Source organism: Centroberyx gerrardi, chromosome 6 (assembly GCF_048128805.1).
Source record: "Centroberyx gerrardi isolate f3 chromosome 6, fCenGer3.hap1.cur.20231027, whole genome shotgun sequence".
NCBI lineage: Eukaryota > Metazoa > Chordata > Actinopteri > Beryciformes > Berycidae > Centroberyx > Centroberyx gerrardi.
In genome coordinates this window covers 22,944,827-22,964,413 of record NC_136002.1, presented here as the reverse complement: position 1 = coordinate 22,964,413, position 19,587 = coordinate 22,944,827, and the positions used below count along the sequence as shown (strand labels likewise).

The 19,587-nt window shown below is 43.4% G+C and overlaps 1 protein-coding gene across 2 annotated transcripts; it reads right to left on the bottom strand.

Annotated features, from left to right (window-relative positions):
• Nucleotides 1-3,369: 3,369 nt before the first annotated feature.
• On the bottom strand, nt 3,370-13,557 carry hic1 (hypermethylated in cancer 1). 2 transcript variants are annotated; one of them, XM_071897148.2, is made up of 2 exons: nt 13,500-13,557; nt 3,370-6,303 (listed from the first exon to the last, which is right to left on the bottom strand). In XM_071897148.2, the coding sequence occupies exon 2, from the start codon at nt 6,284-6,286 to the stop codon at nt 4,067-4,069; it is 2,220 nt and encodes a 739-aa protein (XP_071753249.1). In that variant the 5' UTR covers nt 6,287-6,303; nt 13,500-13,557; the 3' UTR covers nt 3,370-4,066. The 2 variants fall into 2 exon arrangements, with proteins under 2 accessions (XP_071753249.1, XP_071753248.1); XM_071897147.2 differs by lacking the exon at nt 13,500-13,557 and adding an exon at nt 11,589-11,736.
• Nucleotides 13,558-19,587: the final 6,030 nt, after the last annotated feature.

Sequence of the window (19,587 nt, the reverse complement as noted above, 5' to 3'; positions counted from 1 at the left end):
GCACAAGGGTGAGTGGCTGATCCTGTGAATTAAACAAGACACTCTTTGAAACAAGACTCTCTTCTAATTTTGCTAAATGAAGCAACCATAGCAGCAAAACTAAAAATAGAAATATTCTTTTTTTTAGTTTTTAATTATGATTCCCATTGGAGTTTCTCAGCCCTGTTTCGTCCCACGCCACAATTTTCCAAATGTTCGCAATATGGACATGGAAATATTGCCAATGAATTCCAGTGACCAAAAGGAAGCCAAAAAAGAAATTAATGAAATAAAAAAAAAACCTCTTAACCATGAAACAATATGATAGCTCGCTGTAGCTGAACGGCTTTCTCACCACACAGCACTGAAGGCCGACGGCGCGGTATCGCCATGACACTGACCAGAGGTTAATTCCCAAAGAGAAGAAGGGGAAGGAAAAGAGAAGATACAGTCTACTTGTGTTTTTTTCTTTTTTTTTCTGAATGGAGAGTTTCAGAAGTAAGAACAGGCTTTCATACGGAGACAATGGTTCATGTCCACCCTGCTGCGCTCTCCCTGCTCCTCTCCCTCCCCATTCTCCGTCTCTCTATCTGCCTCTGAGCAGAAACACACGGCACATCCTGCCCGACATGACACACTCGCGAAAAGTTCACTTCCTGCTCCTCGGCTCTTCTCCTTCACACCAGCGCTATTCCCAGGACATGCATTAACGGCCATTCATACACTCAAATAGCATAGGGACACACAAACAGACAACCAAACGCTTCCCCCTCTATAGATACACAATCCCTCTCCTGTCCCCCTCTCTCTCTCTCTCTCTATCTCTCTCTCTAACACACACACATTGAGGGGCTTGGGTGAATTTCAAAACCATTCACATCCTAAAGAAATGTTAAGGCACTATCTTTCTCTTTCTTCCTCCGCAGATTCGGAGTGGCAGTGGAAATGTTTTCTGTTGTTTTAACGACGTGAGGCAAGGAAAGAGGGAGACAGATTTTCATTTAGAGAATGAGAGGGAGGAGAGTGATTTAAATTCCCACGATTGACATCCGCCCGTTACTACATTTCAATTAGCATTCACATGCCTGTGGTCCGAGCTTCTACAACTGCCGCAGTATTGCTGCTGAAAATTCAGATTTCATTTCAGCTATTTATGTGAGAGAGCTTAACAATACACCCCAAAAACCTTTGGGCCTATTCTGGATTTCAGTCTTCTGCGTACGCTACTGGGAAAAGCTGAAGCATCTGCAGTCCAAAACAAGCTGGCTTCCTCTGTGTTTGTGTGTATGTACAGCCTCAGTCTGAATCTCATCGTCAAAAGTTCACTAACCCCGAGAGGAATGGGTCAAACAACTTGAGGCTGAATTTAATCCTCGCCCAGCAAAGCCACTGTCTGTCTGTTTAGGGAGCTATTGATAATATATAATGTCTTGTGGGCAAACAAAGACATCACTAAACAGTATGCTTATTACCTAGACTTTATGTGTGGTTGGAACAAAAGATGAACACCATCATGCTTACTGAAGTGTGGTTCAGAAATTCACAAACAGCCAGTTAAGATATTACCAAAATGACTTTGCCTTATTTTAACAATGGAATTGGTCAGACCCACACAAGCCTCTTTGAGGACAATACAAATGAAAATGTATACCACATAGTAAAATAAAGACAAAACAAAATGTTAATATCACATGTTATCATCTCTCCACCATAAAACTGTAACAAGAAAAAAATTGTATAAACACAGAAATAACCACAGGTTTAACACAGGACAACTGCCCCATTAAAAAGAAAACAAACAAAAAACATTAAGTGTTTGTGTGGGCGTGTGTGTGTGTGTGTGTGTGTGTGTGTGTGTGTGTGTGTGTGTGTGTGTGTTATCGTTGTCACTGTTGTTTGTTGGTTTACTAAAGCTTAGCGTCCCCATGCTGGGTTCAGTCCTGAGGTAAGCACCAGTTTCACGTGCGCTGCTTTCAGTTAAAATCAAAATGAAGTAAAGAAAATTATGTGATAGAAAACAACATGTTTGATATGATCAAATGCTACAGAAATGAAGCCCTTAAATTATTGTTACATTTAAAAACAATCCCAAAAGTCAGGCAAATTGTCTCTGTTTTTAAGCTATGTCTAAGCCTTTAAGATTCACTACGTCTATCACAGTGCATTTATGGCTTTAGTCTTCACATTCACCCACTGAGGTTGGCGTTGGCACTATAGTGGTCAGCAACTTCTAATCTGAAACAAGGACCAATAAAAGTGGAAAAAGAAAAGGCCAGCATGCTCTTTGGAATAAACATTTAAAGACAAAAATGTGCCTTCAACCCACAACCCTTAAGTGCTCTTTTGTTTTCAAGCTGGAGGAACTGCTGGTCAGCCAACACAGAAATATGTCATTCTTGTTTCCGTGTTTGATACCAGCAGGGGAGGGAGGAGGCCAGGCTGGGAGACATTTGCTAGGCTCGGGTATGATGTTAATAAGTGGATCAGAGGGGTAAGATGGCAGGCATGAAATGGGGCATCAGGCCGGCAAGCAGTGTGAATTGTCCGGGAGAAAGTGAGATTTCACAGGGATTACTGAAGCGCAGCAGCTGGGGTGTGCTGTTCACCCGCTGGCTTCCAAGGAGGACCCAGAAACCCATTCTTGTGTTCATATCACTGACAGATTAGCGGCTCACTAACAGTGTGTGTGTGTGTGTGTGTGTGTGTGTGTGTGTGTGTGTGTGTGGGTGTGTGTGGAGGGGGGAGGGGGGGCTGTAGAGGAGAGCTTTTAAGGCAGTGGCTGTGTATAGCACTCACTTTGGCCTGTCAACAGTAGCGGGGCTCTCAGACAAGAGACTACATGGGAGGGCAGGTCAAACGCGAGGTCGGACAGCCGTACGGCTCGGTGTCCAACGCGGCGCGTGACTACTGCCGGTCATGACAAATCATCAGACCGCTGTGAATGGAGTAATTGCTGTCGATAGTGAATGACAGATTTCTGTGTAATTAATTCTGACCCGGACCCTGCCTTGGATAGCCTCTCTGCGCTCTTCAGCTGCATCCGCGATTGTAAATATTACACAATGTCAGAGGCAACACCCATGCTTCGTCTACACCGCGGCATGAAGCTACACTCATGAACAGGGATTAGTGTGTCATCAGTTGGGTATGTGCAATCATGTCCCAGTTATGAGATCACAGGGCTGTGCTTGCTGCTTTTCAATAACAATTTGAAAGCAATGGGATGTTAGTCAAAATGCAAAGGAAGTTTTAGGTTAAAAAAGGGTTACGCACAGAGTGTAAGACTGATTAAGCTACCATTACTGTCACATAATATGAGCCTTGATCTGCACAAATATATGGGGGAGTGGATTACTTACTAACAACTGGGGAGAAAATAAAGCGGAGAAGACTTTACCGAGATGCTGAAGCAATTGCTCTCGTCGTTTAGTCGTTTCCTTGTGACTAGGGAAGCAGGAGCAGGATGGGGAAAAGCTGGAGAATGAGATACACAAATTGTCCAGTACCCCAAAAACAGAACACAAAAAGTCCTCCCATTACTTTAAAGTCCAGAAGAGTTGGCTTATTCTTTTGGTAAAAGTTCCGCTCAGGTCTGGACACAAACCCTGAATCTTGTCCTTATGTGCTTTTTCATTTTTGTACACAGACAATACTTAATAGTACACAGGTTTAGGGTCAGATTGCAACATTTCCTTGCAACAGTTTCTCTTTGGATTTCACCACATACAAAAATAAATAAAAACAATTTCATTTGGGTTTTCAATTTGTTGCTTTGGCTCAATGGCTGGAATAAAAAAAAATGTTTGTTTGCATACACTGTACATAAATACTGCACTGCTTTGAGTGAGTGTTCCTTGGTCACGGAATAGCACAGTGCTCCCTTTTAAAGGAGGACTTTAAAATACATTGGATGCAAAGGAAGGCACTTAAAGTCTACACATTTGTGTGCATTAGAAGACCAATACCTTTTGGCCTGAGTCTGAGGTGCAGAAGAGATATTGAGTTGAGGTGAATGGTATTAGAATACTGCAAGTTGTGTGTGCACACAGACCTATCGCTGGTTGCCATGTATACAGGTCATGTGGTCTTAGCTGGGTGAGTAGCGGTCAATGGTGCGGCCTTCAGAGAGGGACTGCGGGGGCAGGGCCTGGCCCAGGACATCCATCTTGTCATGGGTGAGGCCCAGGTGCTCTGCGGCCAGTTTGGACAGCGGGTAGAGGCTCTCCATGGCCTTGGCATCGGCCACCAATTGCTGCTGGGCTTGGATTAGAAGCTCGTTGGCCTTTTCCTGCTTCAGCCCCAGGTGCTCTGCTGTGTATTTACTCAGAGGATAGATGCCCTCTGCAAAGTCCAGCTTCAGCTTCCCGTCTGTAGTCAGGCCCCCTGCAGCCCCGCCGCTGCTGTGCATCTTCATGTGGCTAATGAGGTTGCGCTGCTGGGCAAACTTTCCCCCACACACCTGGCACTCGTAGGGCTTCTCCCCGGAGTGGATGCGCATGTGCTCGGTGAGACGGTACTGGCGGGTGAAGCGCATGCCACAGGCGTCACAGGCAAAAGGCTTCAGGCCCAAGTGGCTGCGCATGTGGCGTGTCATGGTGCCACGCTGCGTGAACTTCTTGCCACAGATGCTGCAGGGGTAAGGCCGTGTCAGCCAGTGGGTCTTCTCATGCTGGCGCAGTGTGGCCGGGTCTTTGTAGGACTTTTCGCAGCTGGAGCAGCGGTAGGGCCGGATCATCTCCCCTATGCCCCCTGCACTCAGGCCCTGGTTGGACTTATTCTCCAGGTGGGACAGATTGTTCAAACTGCTGCTGCTGTTCAGGCTCCCATAACCGTTAGCATTGCTGCTGATGTTTTTGGTGTTGCTGTTATTGCTGTTTCCCATCTCCCCACCAGAGTTGCCGTACAGCTCCTCCTCTGTGTGTGTCTCCACATGTGCGTTGAGCTGCTCAGAGCTGGGGAAGCCCTTGTCGCAGGGGATGCAGACATATAGATTGTCCCCAAAGCTCTCTGGCTCGTAGGGCATGTGGAATCTCCCCATGGCTCCAGGAGGGGACGGGCGGCCTTCACTACTGCCTGTCTCCTCACTGCCTGACCCGCTCTTGTCGTCCGCCCCTTCACTCTCCTCCCCGGCCTTGTGGTGGTTGTGATGCTGGTGGTGGCCCTCCTGGTCTCCATTTCCACCCCCCTCCTCGTCATCTTCATCCTCCTCTTCATCTTCGGCTGTGTATGACAGTGGCTCGTGTTTCACCCAGCGGTAGATGTTGCCTATCTCTCTGCCTGCCTCTCCAGCCTCCGTGGGGGTGTCGGGGCTGGGGGGGCATGGGTAGTGGTCGGTGCCCTGGGAGCTTGAGCGATGGAGGTGGGGCAGGTGAGGACCAAGGGATTGGTTGAGATGGGGGAAGGGGGGAGGAGGGAGAGAGCTTGCCTGGTCAGATGTGTCCATCTTGTCTCCGGGGTAGGCCCTTCCGTTAGTCCCTGTCATGGGACTGGTGCGGCCGCTCAGAGCCCCCTCTCGCTCCTCATCGTTGTGCGGCAGAGTGTGTGCCAGATGGGACTGGGAGGGCGTGTGCTGAGACTGGGAGTTGGGGCTTTTCTTGGAGAGGTCGAGGCCGTAGATGGGGGAGCAGTTCCTGTCAGAGTGGGCTGAGCGCAGGCCGAGCTGGGCAGGCAGAGCTGACGGGAACACCTGAGAGCCCGGGTTGGAGGTGGGAGCATACAGCTCCCCGGCGTGAATGGCTAGTGGATGGGGAACTAGCTCCTCTAGTGGTGGTGCGCGGGCCGTGTGGCTATTCACAATTCCTCCTGGAGGGCAGGACTGAATGACAGGAGTAGAAACCCTATACCTGCCACCACTCCCTAAACCCATATTATTGGGCCCCATCTTTGCATAGGGCAGAAATGCAGGAGCTGAGCGGGGAGGGTACTTGCCATTTCTTTTCAGCTTCTTCTTGCACAGAGCCACTAGGTCGAGCAGCTGAAGGTAGCTGGCTGCCGCCAAGACAGCGCCTAGATTGGGTTCAGTGGGAGAGGTGGGGTCGCCTTCACTCAGGCGGCCCGTGTAGATGTAGTCCAGAATGACCCGGAAGACCCCTGGACTCACCATCTCGTGGTCAAGGTTGATGAGATTGTCATGGACCACCAGAGATTTCAAGTAGAGGCTGCTGGCAGCCAGAATGTTCTTGTGAGCTCTGAAGAGGGCGTTCTGCACCACAATAATAACATCACACAGGAAGCCCTTGGTGCGCTGGCTGTTGAGCTGCAGGAGGAGATGCCTAGCATGACTTGGAACTTCCATGGCATCCAGCATCGTCTTTAGTCCGCCACCTGCAACAACAGATATCTGTAAACGTCATGGAGCAGTCAGCATTTCAAGCCACAAAAGCATAATCACTCTCATATTTTCTCTGACTGCAAGAATGATCATCTATGCACTGATCAAAGGAATGCATCAGAAGCTGTAATTTATACCTTAGACTACATTTGTATCCTGAAGAAAATGTCTTTAGAATATATTTGAGCTTTAATTGCAAAAGAAGATATCTATCATTTGAAAAAAAAAAATCACACCTGCTCCTACTGTATTATTGCTGACACAAACGTGAAACTCAGTACAGAATATTATAGGAGTTATTAGGTAACAAAAGGCCTTTGCACAATAGTTAGATTTATGAGGATCTCTGCTTTTGAAATATTGAGTAATAAAACCTCAACTAACAATTTTCCTCTGAAATATAAGGATGAGAATACATAGCTTTATGGAATGAAACCATTAATTTTCAGTGGAATGCATTTTCCAAGAAAGGATTATGTACAATGACCTTTCAAGATTTCATACACAATTACATGTTTGAATTATTCTTGCTATGATCACATGATTCTTATTTCATCTTGCTTTCTTGCATTCTAAGTAATTTGTAATAGATGCTTTAAGCTAACATTTAAGTAATCATGTTTAATCTGTAGATTCCACCAGAGGGAAAGTGTACAGAGCACAGAATTTATGTGAGGGAAGTGCACACGGAGGCCACTCAATAAAAGTGAACTTTTGCTAAGGGTGAGTGGTTGCAATGGTTTTGTCATTATCAGAAATTCAAGTCTACATGTTCACTTCCTCTGCAGCAATTCTCACAGAGAAAGAACAAAATTCTAGAGAAGCACAGATATATGTTTTCTAACTGCTGGCTTCCTGATAAAGTATTCCAGCAGTGGTGTGCAGAGTTTTAAACAAAGCGAGGGTGAATGTTTTGCAAGTATGATGAACAGCAGGTATAAACCTGTGGGGGAAAAGACACATCCAAAAAAAGATAGGTCTTTCAGCTCCCATTCTGCCCAGTCATATAAGGAACAGTGAGCGCACGGGCCGTATATCACTGCAAAATTAGGCGGTTCAATAGTTCAGCTTGAGATGAGCTCTAGGATTCTAATGTACACACAGACACGCACCCACACACACACACACACACACACACACACACTCAGACACACTTATACACACTTAAGTATAAACACTAATGTGTGTATTGTGCAACAAGTCTAACGTAAACTATATCAACTCAAATTTTACATGATGTATTGTTCCAGCAGTCGTATCTGAGGATACTTCACTTATGAGATGAAAGGTTTCAAACTGTCCCTAAGGGCTTCGTCTCACTGATGGGAAACAAGCAACTAAATAAATATATCTGATTGTGGTCTTCCTGACACAAGTTCATCCACTTCTTGTTTATTTCAGTCAGTGTATGCCCTCAGCAAAAAGAATAGGGAAGTAAGACTGCAAACCACCCAATGCATAGGAGGCATTACAAAGGAGTTCTGGAGAATCCCGAACAGCTATGAATGTGTCTCTTGTTGTACAACGCAGCGCTGCTCAAACTGTGTGTTCCTAAAACTGAAGGTCACGCCTTAACACATCAGATTCAGTGGTGTACTTTTTTTTTTCAGGCAAGAGTTGTCATCAGTGATGGGCAACTAAAAAACTGGGTAAACTATGACATTCAGTCGGTGATCATCATAAGACAAAAAAACATCAATATGAAAAAAATCTATTATATTTTCATAAAAGCATTAATTTATGTTTTCTGCTTAACATCCTACTATATATATAGTATATAATACTCACTATGAAATTATGTGATAAAGAACTAAAAAGGTGGTTAAATACAATTGTACAAACAAAAAGGCAGGTAAACTGAGTTTAGGTGGGTTTACCCTCCATTACGTCGATGGTTGTCATTTAAAGTTTTTCTCTTCTGGTGTCTGCTGACTTTGATTACTCAATCGTCATATTTTTGCTGTGAATTTCACTATGGGTCGGATCAAAAGTGTTTGGAAATTAACATAATACGTAGGCCAAGTACTTCCCATAGCATACTAAACTTTTGCATTGAGGGGCGTGCAGGTTACTGTAGTGTGCATGGTGACACGCTGGGCACACACACACACACACACACACACACACAGTGCACATTCCTCCCTGCAGACGGTCTACAGCGCTGTACTATGTGACACACACAGTTCAATTACATGACAAATCATTACAAAAAATTAAGGCTATATTCCTTATTCATGAAGGCAGCATTTTTTCAATCCTGCTCACATCCAAGACATCTGACTGCACATGTTTAACTAAATCTCTCACTAAATTTTATGAAAGCTTTTGTGATACACGAGAAAAACTCAGTGGACAAAGCACCTGTTTGACTGAATTATCTTGTGTTAAAAAAGCAGTATAGCCTGGCTGCTGTGTGTTACTCATCATAACAGAAAGAATCACCTTTATCTCATTGCTATCAGAATGATTTAGCCTATCTTGGGGATTTCTTGGGCTACTGACAATAAAAAATAAAAAAAACTTCTAAAGCAAACACTAACCTTTTTAAAATATCTGAGCTCACTTGTTGATGTAAGCTACTGAATAAAGTCACAGACCATGGTAATCCATATTTATAAAGCCCTTAATCTAAAAATCATGCATAGGAGGAAGCCAGGAAGCCATTTACGCTTGCAGTGACATTTAGTCTGAGCACGCATCTCTTCTGTCAGCCTGTTGCCTATACATAATGTTCCTGTACACACTTACATAGCCTGGACTACATTATGCTTTTGACTTTACAGTAGGCTTGTTTGCTGAGAAAGGATGGTCTGTTATGTTGAACATGCAAAATGTAATAATTTGTCTACATTGCCTCTACAGTATGCAGCCGCCTGAAGAAAGCTGCTCTGGTCCCATTGGGCTGGGTGGTTGTTTTCATCTGATAGCCTTCTCTTCTTAACAGCCCATCAATAAGCTGAGGATACTTAGATGACTGCTATGGTATGATGGCGGTGACATAGTTTATAGCAATGACAGTCAGTCATGTTGCATTAGATTAAAATTCATTCATTCCTGTTTTGTCTGCGTTGTCACTTTTTGTGGTTTAGGTGAGGCAGGGGACCAGACTTCCTATCTCTCTGCCTTCTGCTTCACTCACATAAACACTGACATCTGCTTAAAACGTTCTGCTGACATTTTATTTTGCTTGATTTCAATTTGTTGCCCATGTAGCCTTGTTTATTTTAAGAACCCATTTGACCATGACCATAGACCATGTTCAATTTATGAGGCAACACTGCGGTACAAAGTCGGCCAAAATGAGATTTATAACAAAAATATGTTTACCATTAATGTTTTATTCTGCCTAATTTACCCAGTGGTATTTTTTTGGGGGGGGCTCTAACAGGGGGGGGGGGGTAAACACAGGTTTGAGAAGCTTGTTTAAAAAAATAAAAATAAAAAAGTTCCACATGCATGAAAAAACACACTGTGTGTTTTACTTAAACTGTAGCCTGAAGCGGAGAGCGAGTAATTCCAAACAAGATAGCAGAGTTTAGTCAGATCAGCACATCAGAGTGAGTCAGTTTCCCATGGAATATCGTCATACTTTTATAAAATACCGTTGGACTTTCTGTTCACTTCAGCATGTGGAATAGACAGCTTTTTCATTCAGAAATCTCGCTGGGAATCAAGTTGGCTGAGCTCATTTTAAACCGTCGCCTATCAGCTATCATATTAACATAATATTATGATCAGCCAGCATTTATCCCGTTGCCAAATATTGAAGTATTTCCTAGCGGTCTACCTAATAGGGGTAAAGTCAATTAATCTAGTGTAGTTTTTAAGGCAAATTATTCCAAAGCACCGAGTTTTAGCCTATATAATTATCATATAAATTATATTTTATTTATACATATATGTATCACTTTTTTTCAATACATTTTATAACCATGCGTCTACTCCAACGTAGTCGAGTGATGACACTTTTTTTTCCCAAAAAAATTAAACGAATTTTACCTGCAAGTGTGAGAAACGAGATTTAAGATGTTAGTGATATTTTGATATTTAAGAATCGTGTTATTGTCACTACCTAGTTGTCTTTACATGTTCAGACGCCGCTTTTTCCAAACAAAGCATGAACTCTGCCTGTTGCTGAAGGGACTCGTCCTCTCTGTCCCTAATCTATTTTACTCTTGTCTTCACATAAAGCAAATCACGAGTGAAACCATCTCCCTGACCTGCAGCGCCTCATCCTTTTTACCTCTCTTTATCTCGGACAAAGCCCCCTAAATCATCACCAGAAACAGGCCCTCAGAGCTCACTGTGCTTAAAGCAAGGTGTATCACACAGCTGTTTCTTTTAAACAGCACCAGCTCTGCCGTCTATAGACCTGTCAACAATATTGAGAAGCATCTCTTTCATGCACCATATAAAATCTTCGCTTGCGTGTTAAGGTAAAAGGAAACCAGCAATTAAAAAAGAAAAAAAACACTAAAATATTCCTATAATATTCCTGTAGGGGCTTTTAGTGTGTCTGTGGTACTAAATAGTGAGTTTATCGTGACCTTATCGTACATAATGGTAATTTATTTTTATCTCATAGGGACTTCAGGGTTTTTCTGTTATAAATGTATAGTATCTTTCTAAAATTTATTATAGGACTCCTGGGTATAGTTCTTTTTCGTTAGAGCTCGTTGCTCCCTTTCCCTTTAACATAAAACTGAGTTTAAGAAACATAGCCCAAACATTTCCTAAAAGTTCAAGGTGTGACCTGAGAGCAAAAAAAGGCGCTGCATAAGCTGCATCACATTTTGTAAAGTGAAACAAGCTGTCTTGTTTTGTACCATGAGCTTATTTAGTAGAGATCATTTTTACTGGTTTTGGGCAACATCATATGTGATGTCAATTATCCAACATTTAGGTCGCCTACACAACACGACTAATCATAGGCACAGGAGTTTTACAGAATAGCTCAGTGATTCATGTATGATAAAATATATATATATATATATTAAAAAAAAGAGCCGTTCACAGTTGACTTGAATGGAAAAAGTAGCTTTCAAAAATAAATAAGCACATCCTTCCTTGTCGGTATGAAAACTAAACTTTACTCTGATATTTAGGGAGGCAAAACATTGCAGGCTATAAAACACGCTCTACCGTTATTTCAATGTTTCAAGAAAAACCTGACAAAAAGGAAAGTCATTGCCTACACTGAACAAGTTACTGACTAAAAAAAAAATTTATATCCTTCTTTCCCTGTTCTTGTCTGGGTGTGTGGAGCATTTGAGCTTACCTGCATGCCCGATGTCTTCTGCCATCCGATCTAAGTCTCCCTTAATGATCATCTCAGCAGTCTCTAGGAGTCATATCTGACGTCTCAACTTTGAACTGCCAGCCTCCAAAAAACCATGCCAGTTTTCCAAGCACGTCTGCCAACTCTTTTTTTATTATTATTAATTGATATGAATTTCTTGTCGCTCCTTACGTCCGTCCTCCCACCCACTTCTCTCTCTCTCTCTCTCCCTCTCTCACTCTCTCTCTCTCTCTCTCTCTCTCTCTGCCCCTCCTCTCCCCTCTTTCTCATCCCCTCCTATAAAAAAAAAAAAATACGTGCTTAGACCAGCATCAGTTTCCTCCTATTTTTTTTTTTTATTCTAGTAATTTCCTTGGCTATTTTTGAGTCGGAGCAATAACGCGCACCGGGATGATAATGGAGCCTCTATGCGCCTTAAGTGTTTTAGCGCCCCGTGTGATGTCAGTCTATAATAAAACTAAAAGGTAAAATCGAGGGCAGGAACTTCAAGTGACCCCGACTTGAACTTCACAACACATCGTCTTAAAGAGACAGGCAGTTATTGTATTTATATATTGTATAGTTGTTGTATATATGTAACCACAAAGCCCACTTAGACATTTGAGAAAAGTTTAATAACGGGTTTAATGACGGGTTACATCAAGGGTTCCCAAACCATTTCATGTCCAGGACCTTTAAACAGATACGAGTTAGACCCCCACTGAACCCTTTTGATCTGATTTTGTCCCCGAGGAACCCCGTGTATCACAGACGTTTTTTTGTTGTTAGATATGATTTCGTAAAGAATTGCACAACTGTTGATATTATAGCTGTGAGGATAACGGTGAAACCCTGTGATCAAAACAGCCATTATTGTAGGCCTACATTGTGTAATTGTACTCATTTTTATTGAGTGAAATAAAAGTAATAGTGAAATGAAACTCCCACCGACCCACCCGGGACATTTGGAGCCTAAGGGGGGACCACATCGAATTAGATAAGGGGGATAACTAAGAGATAACTAAGAGAAGGTAACATAAACTTCACTTTGCAACATGTCTCACCCTCTTATCTTCTCTCTCTCTCTCTCTCTCTCTCTCTCTCTCCCTCCCTCCCTCAGGTAACAACACCTGTTATGAAGTAAAAGGCCGTCACCCATCACCTGCAGATGGAGATTGTTGTTAGCATTAAACTGCAGATGGGCAGATAATAGACTGGAAATGCAAGGCCAACAGGGCCTATTCACACTGAGTAACATGTCTGCCTACATGTTCATCTGAAACTGCTGAAAGTTATTTATATATTTTCATGAGTGAATGTTGAAGACAAAACATTCTTATAAGTAAGAAATAATAAAAGTTAACGCATATGTTAAATTATACCACAAAATACCCCCCCCCCCCCCCCCCCCCCCTATAAACACTGTCCTGTCTAAAGGTTTATTTTATGGATGGGATTATAACCCTAATATTTTCCTTTAATATATTCAGGATGCAGCAGGTCCACATCCTATTCTGTATTAAAATAAAAGATTTTAGATGACTGCTGCCATGGCAGGTTTATTCCCTTTTATCTTACGCTGAAAAAAACATTTTCGCAGGACTCGAGTTGTCTTGTGTGATTTGCATATGCCTACATCGACATTAGAAATGCGTTCACAAATGAAAATAAGAATATAACCTAAGTGATATAAGATAAGCTATAGATCTAATAGTGTATCAGACCAGGACGCTCAAACCGTATAGGCTACTGTAGCCACATGGCAGTTTTCAAAACGAAAGCTATACACATAAATAATTAGGCTGGATAATCTCGGCACCATAGCCTACGAAAAGCCGCTGCTCCGGACGGTGTGTATTCACATGCCTGCGTGGATGGCATCTCACTCCTTCTCCAGTATCAGAAACTTACCTCGGACTCATGTCTGGTGCTCTGGCCGTATGTCTGGTCTCCTTTTCGGGATTCCCTCATCAAAACCTCTGCGCTCTCACCAAAATCCCCTTCTATCAAAACACTCTTCCGCGTAATTTTGCAACCCTTTATCCCGGTTTTCCCCTCTTTCCCTCTCTTCCATACACTCAATTTCTCACGTGTTAACAGGACTATCTGACACTTCAGACTGTGTTGGGGTCCGGTCGGACCAAACTTGCCTGCGGAGACGATACGCACACAGCGACACCCAACGGCGCACTCAGCGGCAACCAGTCCTAGTCGTTACAGAGGACATACAGTGATTGGTGGCAAATAAAAAGGTGGGTAAACTATGACCTCCAGTTTGTGGCCATCAAACATAGCCTACAAACATACATCAATATAAACAAAAATAAATAATGCCTATACTATTTATAGGCCTACACAAACTGCTTTATAAAGGTTTAGCCTATGTCAGTCTGAAAAGGTGGATAAATTCTATTTTGTAAATAAAATGTGAGTAAACTGACTTTAGATGGGTTTACCCTCAAGTGCATCCCTGAGGGTAATAGGTAACCTAAATAAACATAGAATGTGCTTTATGTTTACAAAAACACGTCAAACAATATTGTAGCCTAATAAAATGCATATAAAACTGCAACCTACTATGCAAAATTTTATTCAATTTGATATACCAATTTTCACAGCAATCAGCCCTTTCAGGCCTACAGTCTGTTAATTAGGCTATATGTCACCACCAGCACTTTAGATTGATGTCTGCTTGATCATTTCAATAGGTAGACCTACTGGCTATGCTTACAAAACAGATTACAAGCATTGCATATGTTATTTTCACAAAAAAAGAAAATTGCAGAAATATTTCCAAAAAATGTTGGGTCTATTTGGCCTCAGTATTACTTTGATTACTTTTGTACACTTATCAGAATTTTTTAACTCTCAATAATCCCTAATTGTAACTCAAAATGAAGCCATCTGCAGGTCTTAGTTTGTATGAAGTGTGTCAGTTGTGTGTTGTTATTTCTCTTTCCAACGTCAAGTCCTCCCATTGTCTAGCAATCCCAGAGGTGTTAGACTGCAGATTGAAATTGATGTAAGTAATTATTTTACCATCATTGTGGTCGTTAAGAGACAAAAGATGTGATCTAGTGCCGCACTTACCAGACTGAGGCCTATTCATATCTGTTGCTGTATAGTCTTTTGATCACAGCAGCAGCTGACAATCTCATGAAGCAGGGTCTTCCTCTTGAAATTATCCGAGTTCAAGATGCTGGTGTTTCATTAAAGTGTTTCAAGCCATCTCCAGACCCTGGTGGAGGGGGGGAAGGTATTGTCTCTCACTTCCAGTTTCCCATGATGAACTGTTGATAACCTCACTGACAGGGGCAGGCAGAACTGTGCAGGAGAATAGATATGTGTATCTAGGATGTGGCAGCGTGTTTCAATTCATGTTCCAAAAACTGCGACCAGGGAAATACATAGCGATGTCATATGATGCTTGAAAGGAGGCTCACGCATTAGCCTATAGATACCTTGACTTTTTTTCTCTTTTAAGTTACATACTTTTAAAAACATAATGCTGGTTTGTGGCAAATGTTGATTAGAGAAAAAGGCAAAAAAAAAGAAAAGTGACTGCATTTGATATGGTACAATTTATCAATTATATTTACAAATTGACGTCAAGGAGTGTAAAGCTATCTTAGAGCCTGTGATACAAGAGGAAAGAGCAAGGATACTGTAGATAGGAACTAATGCTAGTTAGTAAACCTTTTGCCGTGTGTCTCTGGGTACAGCTGTTGTCTTCCCAGACAGACTTTATCTCACTAATCAATCTGCCTCCAGAGGCCTGCGCTGGACATTAAACTTCAGTTTGTCAAAACACAATTTAACATAATCTGGAGTGCAACAAACCTGAAACGCTGAACTTTTAATGAACTGAAAAAGCCTCCAAATTGCTGGTTGTAAGCAATGATTCAATTAAAGCTGTGAGAGCAGAGCTAGAACACATCGCAGAGCTGCAGAGCTGCAGAGCTGCAGAGCTGAGCTGTGCATGTCTGCTTCCTCTAGGACCAGCACACTGAGGAACCAGACCTGGAGATAAGGCAGGCTGGGTGCAGCTGAACAGCTAAATCCCTTAACAGTCTGCTGTCACCCTCTAAATCACACACCTTCTCCACCATTTCTCCAAGCGTAAGCGCTGCAGGTTTTACATGTGACACATGTCTTGCAGAGGCTTGGTGGGTTGGATATGGAAGCATAGTGAGGGAGTGAATTCTCTGACTGACTGTAACCCACTCTTTTTTATTTCAGACATTTGTGAGTAAATGTACTGTAGGGTCGCCAGCTCTGTGAGGCTCAAAGCACCTCGTTTCAATTTGCGTTCAGAGTGACTAATATTCCAATCGCGTTATTATTGCTCTGTCACTGTCTGCCAGGTGGGCTGCAGCGGTAAAGCCAGCACAGAGCAGCACCGGACAATAGAGAGGAAAAGTCTAAAAGTGATCTTAACACCTTGGACCAGACACCATAACCGTCTGAGCCCAAAGTCCCACACTTTTCCTATACTCACAGAAGGTATTTTGCTCTCTCTCTGTACACTACAAAAAAACTCCATCTTAACAAGTCATTTAGTCTATTATTGACTCCTAAAATTTCACTTGTTTCCAATGCAAATCAATTTGTTGCATGAATTTGGTAGAGTCAAGTGTCATTTTCTTGATAGTAGTGCAGTGATCTGTCTTATTCTGATTCTGTTTCAAGATATTGACACTAATCTCTAGAAAATCCCTGAAAGAAGTGAAACTGCATTGGAAACAAGTGGAGTTATCTCGCCTCATTGACAGAATTTTTCTCTTGGTTTAAGAAAAATAAGATTTGAAGGCTGAATATGAGACTAAATTATTCGTTAAGATGGACGTTTTTTGCAGTGTATCTCTCTGTCTCTTTCTCTCTCTCTTGTTTCTTTCTCATCATCATCCCTTTCCCCTTTCCTCCATTTCAGCGGACAGGGCCACAGACATCTCCAGATGCTTACTGTCACCGCCCCACCGCACCAGGCACACCCCCTTCAGAGGCATCCCTTTACCACCAAAAATTGAATGGTAGGCTCAACATTTACACACAGGACTCTCTTAATTCATTGTAATGAGCAGTTTTGCGACAGCTTTAGGGGCTAGGCGTGCAAGGCATGTCATTTGAATGAGCCGAGCTGTTGTGTGCATTCGGTCGCTATTCTAGTTCACCCCTCCGCTGGTGATGAGCAATTATCTGGCCATGATTAGAGCCAGATCAGAAATACTTCTGGTTGAGTTTTCATAATAGAGGGAAATGTGTATGGATGCAAAATAGGGTCATATTTTAGGCTAAAGTATAAATGAAAAAGGAAAAATTTTCATAATAGAGGGAGATGGGTAGGTTTGAAAAAATGATTCACACTTCAGGCTGCAGTATAAGTGAAAAAAGACTTGAATCGCTTATTAAATCTAAGTTTGTGGCATCTAAATTCACAGCTGAAATAAATGCATTTACATGAAATCCGAGTACCCAAAATAATTTTCACAACAAAATAACTTGTTTGATCACATAGTTGCTTTTGAATGAGAGCAGCTCATGCAATGCACATGGCAATCTCATTCACAAGCGCTGCCTTGTCAGCTGTCTCCCTGCCATCCCCTGCACTCCTGACAGAGGCAGCCAGTGTGGGTATCGACCCCTCTGTTTGTTTGTGTATGTGTGTGTGTGTGTGTGTGTGTGTGTGTGTGTGTGTAAGCGTGTGTGAGTGTGTAGGCCAGTCCAATAGGCGTCTGTGGCGCACATGGCTGTCCGATGCATGGTCTCTGCTCCCTGGTCTCTCCTCATTAGCCTCACACAGTGCAGCCCTTCCCCTCTCGCCCCCTCACCTTCCCCCCCCTCCTCCCCTCCTCCCCTCCTCCCCTCCTACCTTCCACTCACAGTACACATGGGGGGAAGAGCAAAACCTTTTGTTTTCTGTGTCCGACTTGCACCCCATTCCAGCCCTCCTCCTTTTCTCTCCTCTCCTCTCGGCTGACTAAATCTCTTTTCCGGCTTGATACTGCTGAAAACCATATGGTGTGTGACATCATGAGGGCAGGAAGCAGGGAGAGGGAAGGGGAGAGCAGGGGAGAGATTGGCTTGCCAGGTCTCTGTGCAGTGATGTCAGCAGAAAAGCACTCTGGGAGGCCCGTTGGGGGGTGAGAGGGGAGCAGGTTGGAAATTTTCTTTTTTTTTTTTTTTTTTTTTTCTTCTTTCAGATTTCACTCCCACCTGGATAATCAGGGGATAAGGGGGGAGAGAGAAGAGCGGTGGAGTACAGCATGAAGGGAGAGGTGCGGACAAAGGGGACTTAAGGAGTTTGTGTGGCCTTTTCTTCAGGCAGCTGTCCCTTTAAAATAACGTTTGCACTTTCTTGCTGGTGACACCGCGACATGTCCGCATATTGTGCCTGATTTACATTTGCGGGCAGGTGTTGCCGCGAAACACTTCTCCGAAAACGGTCTTGCTGATAAAGTGGCTCCACGGCGATTGCTAGGAAACTCCGTCAGAGGCATTTCAGTCAGTTAGGCGTAGGCAAGGTCTGGGCCATCTTTACATATCTTGGTCTCTTCCTGTGATACTAAAAACGTCTGCAGATCATCTATCTATCTCTTCCTTTTAGTCACTGGCAGTCCCAATCTGCTCACCAGGCTTTTCGTCTGTCAACCTCCCTCCCACCTCCTTTCGCTCTCTGGGTGAACTCTTCGGCTTTGTTGTGAGGTCCTGGTCTCCATACCATCACCCCCATTCCATCCAGCTCTCTATCAGCACACACAAAGATACACATAAACACTCATGCACGCACTCAGTTAGTCACTCACACAGTCAGCTTCTCTCTCACACACACACACACACACACACACACACACACACATAAACACACACACACATGCACTAAAATACCCTTCCCTCTGATTAATGGCAGAGCTGGGGAGTGTGCCAGGCGAGTTCCTTACAGAGTGAAGGCAAAGGACGAGGGGAGAGGAGAGGAGAGAAGGGGAGGAGAGAGGAGAGGAGTGGAGAGGAGAGGAGAGGAGAGAAGGGGAGGAGAGAGGAGAGGAGTGGAGAGGAGAGGAGAGGAGAGGAGAGGAGAGGAGAGGAGAGGAGAGGAGAGGAGAGGAGAGGAGAAGGAAAGGCTGCTGCAGCTGTGGTTTTGGAGCCTGTCTCTGCACCCCCTTGCTGCCCCCTCTCTCCATCTCCTCTCTGGCTCCTCCAGGGACACACGCCTTGGCCAGGCCCCAGGAACCAGGGAGTCAGGACCAGGCTAAGGGGGAGAAAAAGGGGAACAAGAGAGGGAAGGAAGGATATCACAAAAGAAAGAGAAAAATAAAGCTGACCCAATAGCAATGTACTGTCAAGCAGCACCTACATAAATAGGAGAGTGCAAGATGTGTGTGTGTGTGTGTGTGTTTTTATGGGCAAAATGGTGCTTAAAACTACAAACCATCATATTTAAAAAAGCACTTGAGCCTGTAAATGTTTTTTTCACTGCTATTTGATTTGAAAAAAAAAAACTAGATGGCACTCAGTAGAACGCATACCTCTGCCAACGCCATGCAATTGTCATGACATGCCAGTTCCACATGTCGGATTTTCTCCAAAAGTTAATTTCTTCCATGCCACATTACCAACTTGTTTCACATCAGGAGATGCTCACATTTTCATGACTGGACCTGAAATGGGACATGAGATATGCCTGTTCTGATTCAAACCACTTTTAAGCATTTTAGCTGAGCGCCACATGTACAATCAGTATGTCACTCACTATGTTTGTTCAGCGGCCATTAGGGCTGCCCTTCTACCACTGGACCAAGTCTTGGAAAAAATGTCTAAACCAGAAATGAGCTCTCCTATTTTTTGATTGATTGATAATGGAGGGTTTGCCTCTTCTTCTGTCTGCTGATAGGCACACAAAGTTTGATGGTGTTACGTGATTCCATTCGGAAGTTATTATGCCTTTTTGTGAGAAGCCATGCCCCCTTTGGCCAATCAGTATGAAAAGTTAATCCGTTCTTCC